The 12,855-nt window shown below is 30.0% G+C and overlaps 4 protein-coding genes and 1 non-coding gene across 5 annotated transcripts; 1 reads left to right on the forward strand and 4 right to left on the reverse strand.

Annotated features, from left to right (window-relative positions):
* Positions 1–592: 592 nt before the first annotated feature.
* CMK1 (calmodulin-dependent protein kinase CMK1) lies at positions 593–1,861 on the forward strand (the record flags this gene model as incomplete). Its single annotated transcript, XM_064861075.1, has 1 exon — positions 593–1,861. The coding sequence occupies one exon, from the start codon at positions 593–595 to the stop codon at positions 1,859–1,861; it is 1,269 nt and encodes a 422-aa protein (XP_064717315.1).
* Positions 1,862–2,346: 485 nt separating this feature from the next.
* IOC3 (Ioc3p) lies at positions 2,347–4,776 on the reverse strand (the record flags this gene model as incomplete). Its single annotated transcript, XM_064861076.1, has 1 exon — positions 2,347–4,776. The coding sequence occupies one exon, from the start codon at positions 4,774–4,776 to the stop codon at positions 2,347–2,349; it is 2,430 nt and encodes an 809-aa protein (XP_064717316.1).
* Positions 4,777–5,719: 943 nt separating this feature from the next.
* PWA37_004596 lies at positions 5,720–5,803 on the reverse strand. Its single transcript has one exon. It is a non-coding gene; the product is annotated as a tRNA-Leu (tRNA).
* Positions 5,804–8,972: 3,169 nt separating this feature from the next.
* On the reverse strand, positions 8,973–11,231 carry GCN20 (putative AAA family ATPase GCN20; the record flags this gene model as incomplete). The annotated part of the gene is made up of 1 exon (XM_064861077.1): positions 8,973–11,231. One exon carries the CDS (start codon positions 11,229–11,231, stop codon positions 8,973–8,975), a length of 2,259 nt encoding a protein of 752 aa, XP_064717317.1.
* Positions 11,232–11,880: 649 nt separating this feature from the next.
* Positions 11,881–12,549, reverse strand: IGD1 (Igd1p; the record flags this gene model as incomplete). The annotated part of the gene is made up of 1 exon (XM_064861078.1): positions 11,881–12,549. The coding sequence occupies one exon, from the start codon at positions 12,547–12,549 to the stop codon at positions 11,881–11,883; it is 669 nt and encodes a 222-aa protein (XP_064717318.1).
* Between the last annotated feature and the right edge of the window lie 306 nt (positions 12,550–12,855).

The following is a 12,855-nucleotide window of genomic DNA, read 5'->3' on the forward strand; positions in this document are numbered from 1 at the left end:
ACTACACCACTATGTATATTATGACTTGTCAATATCACGTCTTTCCAAATTGCTTCCACAGTCTCTTTATGGAGCGACACTCTAGATTCAACGTTTCTATATAACCTTTTCAGTCACTTTTCTCCTCTTTTCTAGTTTTCTTCCCCTTCTTTTTTTTTTTTTTTCTTTTTTATTTTTCTTTCAAATCTGGGACGTTTTAATGTGAAAACAACAAAAAGGCAAAATAAAGAAAAGTCAAGCAACTTGAAAGACTTCGATCAATAAAGGGAAGTAAAAGAAGCAAGCTCCCTTTTCCCTTTAAAAGCTGAGCAGTATTAAACGATAGGGCAATAATTCAAAGGAAAAGACTTGGATTGGACTCAAGTCTATAACATTTTTCCGATAATTAATATTAGTTGATATACTAGAAAGAGTATCAACATCATAATTAACCCTTCCCTTTCCCCCTATTTCTTCTTGTAGTTCTCAGTTGTACTATTACTATTACTACTACTACTATTAGTATTATTACCTTGGCTGGTCCAGAATCGAAAAGGAAGCCTAATTACAAAAATATACAAAGGGAAACAAACAAGAATACCATAAAATCAGTATGAAATCATTGCAAAAATATGATTATGTGTTTGGTAGAACATTGGGTGCAGGTTCATTCGGTGTTGTAAGACAAGCTAGAAAATTATCGACAGATGAAAATGTAGCTGTGAAAATTTTATTAAAGAAAGCTTTGCAAGGTAATGATGTTCAATTGAAAATGTTATATGATGAATTATCCATCTTACAAAAGCTGGATCATCCAAATATAGTTAAATTTAAAGATTGGTTTGAGACAGAAGACAAGTTTTATATTGTCACTCAATTGGCTACCGGTGGTGAATTATTTGATAGAATTTTGAAAAGAGGAAAATTCACCGAAGTCGACGCTGTAGCCATTTTGATCCAAATACTAAAAGCAGTTGAATACATTCACTCCAAAAATATAGTTCATAGGGATCTAAAGCCTGAAAATGTGTTGTATATAGATAAGTCAGATAAATCACCATTGGTATTGGCAGATTTTGGGATTGCAAAAGAATTAAAATCTAGCGATGATCTAATTTTTAAAGGCGCTGGATCGTTAGGCTATGTGGCACCAGAAGTATTGACATCTAGTGGACACGGGAAACCATGTGATATATGGTCAATTGGGGTAATCACATATACACTTTTGAGTGGTTATTCTGCCTTTGTAGCTGAGTCTGTTGATGGATTTTTAGATGAATGTACCCAATATGAACACCCAGTTGTCTTTCACAAACCATACTGGGATGATATTTCCCAAGAGGCAAAAGATTTTATATTAAGAGCTTTAGATTTGGATCCTAAAACAAGGCCCACCGCAACAGAATTGTTACAGGATCCATGGATTGTGAGTAAAGAACTACAACGTAAAGATTTGTTACCAAGTGTTAAGAAGAACTTCGATGCTCGTAGGAAGTTTAAGGAAGCAGTGGAAATTGTTAAGTTAAATAATAGAATTCAAAGATTGAGGCAGATGTACTGTTTGACAAATGAAATAGATTCTGATCTAGAAGAAAATAGGTCTTCTAGTTCTATTAACTTGTTATCCGATAGGATGAGTGGTCTAAAGATAAAAAATGAAAGTCATGGTCCATCCTTAAATTTAAATGATAAAACCAATAATAATGATAATAATAAGAAAAGATTTAATGATGATGCAAGGCTGAAATCTGCTCTCACCCAAGATGCTTTTGCACAAATAGTTAGAGCAGCCACCAAAAACAAAGAGAAAATTTTAGAATATCAGCATTCAGAGGCTGCTAGTCAAGATAACCTTTCAATAGAAAATAAACAGCCTGAATAATGGATAAGATATGAATCATAAACATTATATCCAAAAGTTGTTGCTCATTTTTCTATATTATAAATATTGTTCTTTCTTGTTCTTTTGAATCTTTTTTTTTTTGCTATATTTTCTAACGAACGTAAAACCTGAATTTAATGATATGAAAAGTACTTTGTAGAATAATGGATTGTTTATTTATTTTCTTAATACCGAATGAAGCATTTTCAACTTATATGCAAATACTTCCATTGTTATACAATGTAGTAAAATAATATTCTTTTTACAAAGAGAGTATATATATATAAATGTATTATATAAAATCATGAGTTAATAGGAAGCAAAAAAGTCATTATATGCTTAATTGCCCGGGGTGTTTCACATAATGTACTTATAATAATGTTATGCCTTTTTTAATTTCAGATTTCTTTCTAGTTCTTTCTTCATAAGAAAAATATTAATTCTATCAATTAATCTTAGACTCCATATGCCAATATACAATGTAACTAATCTGAATCTTCAACATATTCGTCTACATAATTCTGTCTTCTTATTTTTCTTAGTTGTCTTTTTCCCGGTATCATATCTCCATACTTTTCTTTCAATTCTTCAAAACATTCAAATAAATACAGTATCTTTGATAAATAATCTCTTAGTTCCTTTAACTTATATCTAGCTGTGTTGTATTTAGCGTCCTTTGGTAATGGACTTGTATTTATCATCATAGTATCTAAGTTCTTTTCAGCTGTATTAACATGTGCAGCTGGTTGAGGAAGATTCTTATCATTATCTAATGATTTGTTCGTATCTGGATTGTCAACACTTGCTGTCCCCTCATCAACATTTTTTTCAATTGGAACAGCAATTTTATAATCTAATAATTCAATAAATTCCTTTAGCGTTTTAGAATCATGACACATTTCATACCAGTAAACTTTATCAGTGGTAGCATTACCTTTATTGACATCACGAACCAATGATGGGGTATCGTGATATAAAATTTTGAACTTCCCACTTATTGTTTGACCAAAGTTTTCAAACAAAGTATATGAGTTATAAATTCCATTAGAAAATCTCTCTAAAATTTCAGTTAATTTTCTCAAATCAGTGAATGTATTAATCTTGCTTTCACTTCCATATGAATATAATCTAGGAATGTAGAAATCACCCATACGTGGTATTCTACCTATAAAGAATTCTTGACAACGTAGCTTATAGACAGGATCATCAAATGGATTAGATAAAGGATTATCAATGATTTCACCTTCAAATAATTTTAACCACTTATTATAAAGAGAAAAGAATACTTCTTCTTTTCTAGTTGGTTCTGTATTCTGTAATGTATCTTTAATTTCCTTGATTAAATTGAGTTTTGCCTGAAGTTCGACTTGTTTACCTTCCTTCAATCGCTTTCTATAATGTTTTTTAAGAGAACGAATTTCAAAACGAGATTCAACCAATTTACACAATTCTTTAAAGCATCTAAATGTCTTATCTGGGCCCTCAATAAAATACCTTGGTACATGTTGGGTCTCAATACCAAAGGCGGGATCTCTTTTAAAATGAGAAAGTTGCTGTATTTCATTATGAATAATTGTAGAATGTGAAGAACACCAATCAACTAAGGCACGCAAAAAGATGATTCTATCCATGGGTTCTAATCCTAAAATACCTCTACTATACAACTCAGTATTTTGTAGCGGGCTTGATTCAGGATTAATAACTGCTGGCCATCGATATAAATTAGGTGTTAAGACTTCTTTAGTAGCTGGATCTATAAATTCTGTATCATCATGATCAAAGAATTTAATTTCAAAGTTACTTCTATCAGCTGAAGTCAATTGTCTCCATTCCCTTGGATACCCCCAACTACTAACATTCTTATTAAGTTCATTCAGCCAGTATTGGCAGTCTTTCTTCGGATATGGAGTTATATCCTGTAATTCTAATGGCTCACCAAAAGCTTTCTCATCACAGAATAAAAGTTTTAGTAATGTCACAAATACTAGGGTCATTTTATCTTGAGACGCAATAACTTCCTTTATTAAAATATAATCTTGATATAATATATAACAACCCTTGGTTTCAGAAAAAATGCCTCTAGACTGATGTGGAGCAGAACATGGATAAAGATCTAAACCTACTTCAAAATCTTGAAATGAAAGACTCAGTATATCAGAACCAAAATAATTAGAAAATTTATTGATAAATTCCATGATTTTAACAATATCACCGGCATAATAAATTGGTTTGGTATTGGGACTTCTTAATCTGGAAACAACACTGGTTTGATTTTTAAAATCCGAGGATAATAAAGGTGCATTAGAAGACCAATTTGCATTACTTAAAGAAGGCTCTTGTAGACCAATACCCTTGGATATCTTTAGCGCCTTTAATTCCTTTTTAGTTAACTTTTTAGCAACTTTTTTGACAGGTTTCTTAGCTTTCTTAACAACTTTCTTATTAGAAATTTTTTCTTTAGATTGCTTCTTTTGTTCTACTTTTGACTCTTCTTTTGATGGTTTTTTTTCTTGGGAAGTCGAATCAGTATCTTTAGATTGATCAGTTGTCTTTGATTTCTTAAAAACATTTTTATTTTTTTGACTCTTAGGTTTGGGTCCAGGTTTCTTACCATTATTCTTTCTCTTCTTATAAGGTCTCTCAGGGCCAAAATCAATCTCCACAGACACTCTTGGTTTAGGAACACGCGTGGATCTTCTTAATCCTAATTTTTTAACTTCTTCATTCACATCTGAATCTTTATTATCACTGTTTAGGTATTCAGACATAGTGTTATTTATATCTCTATCGTGCATTATTAAATCGGAATTGCTGTTATTTAAATGTTGGCTGTCTGTGGACCCAATATCTTCATTGGTGACAGTGTTAGCCAGAGAAGGACTTTGTGGAGATAAATTACTATTTATCATTATCATTGATTTCTTCAAAAGAATCCTTCGATTCGATAACAAAACAATGCAAAGCAATTATTTAATAATGAGAAGGAATGTTTGTAAAGCAATAAGAACAAACTTACCACACATCTTCATCTATCTTCTCTGAAGAGTTTTTTTTTAGAAAAATTTTCTAAAACCTTAAACATTCGTTAAGCAAAATGAAATATTTGTTTTTGGACGACTATTAAAAACCCAAAAAAACGTTCATTACAGATTAGGCTGACAGAAGTATGAAAAATAGTTAATGAGATACTTGAGCTACTTATATGTGAATAATCATAGTTATATAACTAAAGAATTTGGAAAGAAAACATAACTATTAACTTTACAAATGAATTAAACCATTTCGTAATCTTTCTCATAACCTAATATATAGCTTAACAAGAAAAAATTTTTTACTCGATTTTTTATGAACTTTGAATGTATAATTCATACATAATTGTCCATTATTTTCGGTAAGATAATGAAATGTTATAATACGCCGTTAATTAACTAAAACTTGTAAATTGAGTATTCTTTGATCAATATCTATATTAATATATGTATATTAGGTCGTCGATGCAAGGGATCAAGTATTGATCATTAAAAAAGTAAAAACTTTGCTATTCTACATGTTATATAACATAGAAATTAAAAATAAAAGGCCAACTATTTTTGGTGATTAAAAGCCCCTAAACAAAAGCGATTAGGCTTTGATTTAAGTACAACCAATGGTTAGTTTAGATAAATTTACTTTAAATTATGAACTCATAATTGGTATTAAGAATGTGTATATGCACATATGTTTTTTTCTTCATCACTCAGATCATCACAAAGATAATGTATTAGTTTAAAATGTGAAGATATGGTTCTAGAACTCTTTGTGTGTTAGTTATTCATTTGCCTTTACGGAACATTTTTGCATTTAAAAAATTTCCAAAAAGTGAAGGATGCGAGGTTCGAACTCGCGCGGACACCGTCCAACAGATCTTAAGTCTGCCGCCTTAGACCACTCGGCCAACCCTCCAAACAACTCATGTTTTTGAAAAAATAAAGTGATTAAAAGTACTGAGATTATATAAGATTCTAGTTGAATCCAGAGTTATTTATGGTGTTTTAGGTATAACTTGTGGATTTGCCACCTGTTCTTGTACAGCATGTTTACATACCTCTGTTGCTGCGCTACCATAACATACTATATTTATGTACACTGTGTTCATATATATTTGCTATTGTACCACCACAATCTATTGATTCAAATATTCATTAAGGTTCGACCAATTTATTATAATTAATAAATTGGGGCGTGAATTACAAATTCATTAAGACCCCAGATTGAATAGTTGATCAAGTCAGAAATATGTGAAAGGACAATAACTTTTGAAGATAAACCATCTTCCGTAACTTTTCTCTTATATAGATAAATTATATATGAGTAAGTATAGCAATAAGAACAAGAATAATTAAAAGATATATATAAGCTCGATATACTTGTTTACTATATAAAACACCATATAGTAATTGCCTTACCGATTATAACAATCACTGTCTTGTTTATTAAAATACTCATTTGATATTGACTGCACTTTACAACTAATCAATAAAGACTAATTTGCCACTTATCTTTTTTACAAAATGTGAAAAATGACTAACGAACATAATCACAGTGTTTAAGAAGCCTTTGAAGATTGAAATATATTTCAAAGTATAAAATAAGTGTTCTTGAAATATGTGTTTCTATTAAGTATTATCTTTTATACCAGTATCAATTATTATAAATTATTATATTGTTAATGTACATTACAAATAAACATTAAAAAATTAACTGTGATTCTTATTGTTTCTTTATTTATTCACTTTATCACAATAAGAATGTTGAAATTGAATGTTCTAAAATCAATGAATAGACCAATTAAATTTTAACAAATATAAATTGATAACAAAATGTGGAGAATGTATTGTTTGCTTATCAATAGATGCAAGCAAAACATATCAATAAATTGGTGTTGCATGTAGACCAGCTGTGTCAGATATAAAAATGTATAAAGTCAATGCTTTTTCATGTCGTATTTTTTCCCTTGTTTATCTTTTGTGCATTATTATCTAGCTATCATAGATAGATAAGGAAACTGAAGAACTTTAATATAACTTTGTACATTATATCTATCTAATTATAATATTGAAAATGTTTACTATATATCTAATCAACTCAAGTGCTCATTCTCAAAAAAGAAAATATTTTGAGATTCATTAAAATATATACAATTTGAATGTAAATATGGATAATGTATTTGTTGAGAATGAGCGCCTTTCTTCATTGGATATATAGTAAACATTCTCAATATTATATTAAACAGATTTAGTATACAAAATTATAATAAAGTTCTTCACTTTCTTTCTCTATATACAACATAGAAATAATAATATACAAAGATTGTAAATAAGATAAAAATAATGTATGATGAAATCCTTGGCTTTATATATGTTAACATTCAGCCATTTTCCTCTACGAACAGTAAGATATTTAATAAACAAACTCAACAACTTTTGGTGACCTCTCAACAATTATTACTCAACAATTTATCGTTTAGTGTCTGTTAAAATCTTATTGTTTTATCTATTTTATCATAGAACATTCTATTTCAACAGTATTCCTTTGTTCCTACAAAAACCAAAAGGATATTAATTGATGGTGTTGGAAGGTCTTCTTTTTGTTTCTTAGGTTCTCCTTTTCTGTAAAAAATATATATTTTAAACAAAATAGATTCATTGATTATTTTTATTTATAGTTACAGATAAGCTAATAACATAGTAGAAAGCCCTATCTGGAAATCCTGAAATAAGTAGTCTGCGGGTAACGCTTAATGCCAAGACGAAGGACTTGGAACAATCGAAACTCTGGGCCCAAGGTTGTGAGTGTATTCAAACGAACATATGATTGTCGGATAGACATTGGTAGTAAATTACTAAGAAGCTTACTTAAGGGACCCTTGATTATTGAGAGATAGTGCCGGAGGTAATTATTAGCATTAATGCTCGTATTCTATCAAATAGGTTAGAAAGAAGAACAAGACGAATATCCAAGACTAATCTATTTAATAGTTAGAATCCACCAATTATGTAATTTTTAAGTGTTTATATATATAATTAATATCCATATTTTAGTAGATTGCTTTTAATAACCTTTACAATGTATTTTGGAATGTTCAATTTCAATAAATACTTAATGTCAATATGTACACTATAAAAACTGTTTATACAATTATTTTTAAAAGGCCTCAAGCGTTCACCTTAGTAAGAAATTCTCAACATTTCACAATGAGTAACTGTCTTCAACTATTAATACAAATAATTTCAAAAGTATTATCGAAACAACAAAAATATTTATTATTAAAAAGTAATTGTTAGTTAGGCATCCCCTTAGAATGTTTTCTATATCCTTATTTTTGTATATAAAATAAATTATGAACTTCCATATTGTGGATAATTTTCAAAATTATATCATTTTTTTAAATTTAATACAAAAATTGATTCAAGTTGTAAACAACAAGAATCTACCAGATAAAAAATAATGCAAATAATATCTATTCTTCAGTTCTTCATATTTTTGAAGTTACATACCAGTGTTACTATATATTACTTAAAAACTTGATGCGCTGTTGCAAATTTGTTGCTACATTATTATGCTTCTTTATGGATTAAACTACCCTCCTCATAGAATTTATTTTATACAGGATATATCATTACTTCCATTTTTTTCCAATCCTTTCACATTTTATTTTCAAGTATTTAGCTTTAGTAAAACTTTATCAAATCAATATTGTCTTTAATTATATTTATAACTGAAAAATTACCAATATATTTTTTTCTACACAATCATTTCAACTTTATCTCAAGGTGATTATAAAATAGAATCATTTCTTTTTGCAACCTACATATTTTAATATTGTGAATAGTAACGCTTCTATCTCTTAACAACAAAAAACAAAAGCTAACAGTCCATTTCAAAAATTTTTCTTCTTCATAACTTGAAAGTCGTTATATCTTTTTTATTACTGCTAAATAATAGAAAGAAGCAATGTAAGTACATGCTTAGATAAAGGGTAACAAAATCTGTCAACAATATACTATTTCAATACACCTATATATAGTAATATAAGTACTACATACTTTAACAATAATTTAAACATATGATTCTAATGATGTTTAACAACACCAGCCTCATTAGCTGATGCAAGAATATAATCCTTATAATCATAGATATTACCGTCAAATCTTTTAACAGTACCATTCTCAGACACCCAAATTTCATTACAAACCTCATCAATCACAGATATATCATGAGATACCATTAATACACCGCCTGCAAAGTTCTTCAAAGCATCAATTAATGCCTCTAAACCAGTAGTATCCAGGTGATTGGAAGGTTCATCCAAAACAAGAATATGTGGATTATTTAGACACAAAGCTGCAAAAGCAACACGAGATTTTTGACCACCAGATAATAATTGCATTTTTTGTAAACCTAGTGTACCTGTAATACCAAAAGAACCCAAGTGACGCCTGTACTCTTCATCTGTTTTGCCTGGATATGTCTTAGACATCCAATCTACGGCAGATGTAGTTAAATCCATAGAGTCAACATGATGTTGCGTAAAATAACCAATACGTAACCTACCATTCTTAGAAACATAACCTTTAAGTGGTCTTAATTGCTCCATCATGACCTTTAGCAATGTAGTTTTACCACAACCATTAGCCCCTACTAAGGCAATTCTAGAGTCCATTTGCACATCCAAATTTACATCCTTTAACAATAGGTTTTTCTCGTCATAACCAAATGATACATCTTGTAATTGAATAATAGGGGGAGATAATTTTTCACAATCTGGGAAGTGGAAATTAATAGTTTTATCTTCCTCAGGCGGTTCTAATACAGGTAATTTTTCCAATTTCTTAATTCTTGACTGAGCCTCGGAAGATTTAGCTGCATTATATCTATATTTATCAATAAATTCTTGTAAGTGCTTTCTATAAGCCATTTGGTTTTCATATTCCTTTTGTGCATTTTTTCTACGTTCTTCCTTAGTTTTATAGAAAGTATCAAAATTCTGACCTCTGTAATAGTCAAGACGTTCATTATGTTGATGGATAATATCAGTGGCAACTTCGTTTAAAAATGCACGATCGTGGGAAACTGTAAGAACGGTAGCAGGATATGTTTTTAGATACTCTGCCAAATATGCAATAGATGGAACATCCAACATATTAGAAGGTTCATCCAGTAACAACAAGTCTGGCTGACAGAACAATGCTCTCGCTAATGATAATCTCATTCTCCAACCACCAGAGAAAGAATTAGTTGGTTGTTGCTGAGCTTCTGTACTAAAACCTAAACCATATAAGATAGAGGCAGCTCTTGCTTCTGCTTTATCAGATTCCATATCGGCTAGTTTTTCTGAAATTTGAAGCAAATGATTGTCTAAATCTTCACGTTCATTATCTAATTTCTTTATTTCTAGGGAATCTTCTTCAAACTCAGATCTTAAGGTTTCAATCTCTTTCAATCTTTCATTAATCTTATTTTCTTCATGTAACAGTTGCTTTCTCCAAACATCAGCATCAAGAACACTTTGTAAAGCTTTAGTATCATCTCCTCTCAATTCTTGTTCAACATGCAAGATTGAAACGTGCTTTGGAATGTTTAATTCTCTCCTAGATAAAGCTCTTAATAAAGTGGACTTACCGATACCGTTTTGACCGACCAAACCATATCTATGTCCAAAACTCAATGTTAATTGAGCATCTGATAGAATTCTTTGACCATCACCAACATACAAATCAAAGGAATCAATCTTGATATCTTTAGATTTACCAGCAGCAGAACCGAAATCCAGTGGATTAATCTTCAAGAAGAATGAGTCGTAATCTTCCTCCTTTTGTTGGTCGATTAATTTAGAAGCTTCGTATTTAACGAATTTATTATTTCGCTTTGCCACTTTCTTTGCAATCTTCTGTTCAGCCTTAGCCAATTTTTTCAAATCAACTCTAGTCTCCATCTTTCTACCGGTGTGTTCAATATCATTATTAACGCCTAATAAATTCAAAGAGGTATTAATGTTGGCCTTTTCATTATGAGATTGTAAGATATTGATATCTAATAACCTCTTTGAAGTATCACCTGTAATCTCCAACTTAGCTTGATTTTCTTTTAGTTGCAAAGATAATTCATTCAAAATATTCTCGGCCAGCTTATCAACAGCATCTTTAGAGGCTCCTGCATTTAAAAGTAAATCATGGATAAAATCTATTTCTTTGGGTAAATTCAGTTGTTTGCTCTGGACTGCATCAAATGTAGCCTTTGATAAATGGTTGAAATAGCCTACTGCATATTCTGTAACAATCGGATCAATTGTAGAAGCCGCTTTACGAACTTGAGAACCAATAGAAACCATTATTCAATATATACTAGCTCTTTGTGGTTAATAGCACACTTTTCTAAACATATATGTGTCCTACTTTAACTTATTCTAGTAACAATAAATTAACTACTATCATCTGTTTTGTTTTTTAAAAGTAATTTCTCACTGCAACAAATCTTATATTTTCTCTCTTTTTTTTTTTATTTTTTTATTTTTTTATTTTTTTTTTTTTTTATTTTATTTTATTTTATTTTATTTTATTTTATTTTATTTTATTTTTTTTTTTTTATCATTCATGTAGAAATAACATTAATGAAAATCGAACAAATGAATGAAATAAGATATATTCAAGGTACAACATTGCTCAAAAAAAAAAAAAAAATAAAAAAGCACTGTTATATAGGGGTGTACCTATTATCTTATATCTGTGTGGATTGTTAATTGCTGAGGGAGTGATTGTTATTTAGATGTTATAGCCATAAGGGGTTATTGTAACTAGTTATTCAGACACTTTATGGTTTCTTTTAAAAAACATAATAACAAATAAAATGTTAGAATGAACATATGTATATATATATATATATATATGTATATGAATTTAAAGATTATGCGTAATCTAAACAAGCCATTTCTTTTTTTTTGTTTCTTCATATACTCGAAAGCGAACTATATTAAGCGTTATCTATTCTTCGAAGAATTTTAATCTATCATAAATGTCTTTTTTAAAGTCTTCATATTCGAATGAAGAACGGCGTCTAAACATTTGTGGTTTTGAGGGCAAATCTCTTGTGGTGTACCCACCGCTGCTATTTTTATTGCTATTCATGGAAGGTAAAGTTGCAGACCTATCATTTTCATTGTCCAAATAATCACCCTTAAACAGTTGCATAGGTTGTGATGGGACATCAACGGGTTTTCCTTTGGTCTCCTTATGTTTATGTTGAACACGATCCCCCATATCGATAGTAGAATCAGAATTCATATTGTGGTCGTCATAGTAGTCTTGCCAACTTTGAATATCGTGTTTTATATCTTCATAATCCATTTTCTGAGTCAAATAACCCTGTTCATGACCGTAAGCGGGAGTGTAATGTTTATTTTCTTCCAAACTGTTATGGTTTATCGTTTGTTCTCTTAGTTGATTCATTTTTCTTAGATTCAACGCATCTGTATAATTTGTAGATCTGCGTCTTTGTAACGTACGGGGTCTCCTTGCGTCTTGAATATATGATCCGTTAGGTGTGATGGATTCTGACACAAAAGGAGATTCCTTAGGCCTAGGTGGGTCAGATAAATTAATAAAATCATCTGAGGTCACTTGTCTGCTGAACACCTTTGTATTATTTGACATAACTTAAAGTAGTATTCTTTTATTAACTGAAAAAAAAAAAGGGAAAAAATTCTTATAGTGTGTTGGTTATTGCTTTACTATAGAAGAAAAGAAAAAGACAAAAAGAGAGATGTATCGTTTTTCATAGCAACAACGACAACAACAATTATATATATATATATCCGTATATCTTTGTAGATGTAAGTGTAGATGTATCTATTTTTTTTTTTTTTGTGTGTGTGTGAAAAGAAAGTATCAAGTCATTCAGTCAGTCAACCCGTGTTGTCAAAAAAAAAAAAAAAAAAAGATTAAAACCCCATCAATCGC

The sequence above is a fragment of the Arxiozyma heterogenica genome (genome assembly GCF_036370985.1).
Source record: "Arxiozyma heterogenica strain weizmannii chromosome Unknown scaffold_6, whole genome shotgun sequence".
NCBI classification, from domain to species: Eukaryota; Fungi; Ascomycota; class Saccharomycetes; order Saccharomycetales; family Saccharomycetaceae; genus Arxiozyma; species Arxiozyma heterogenica.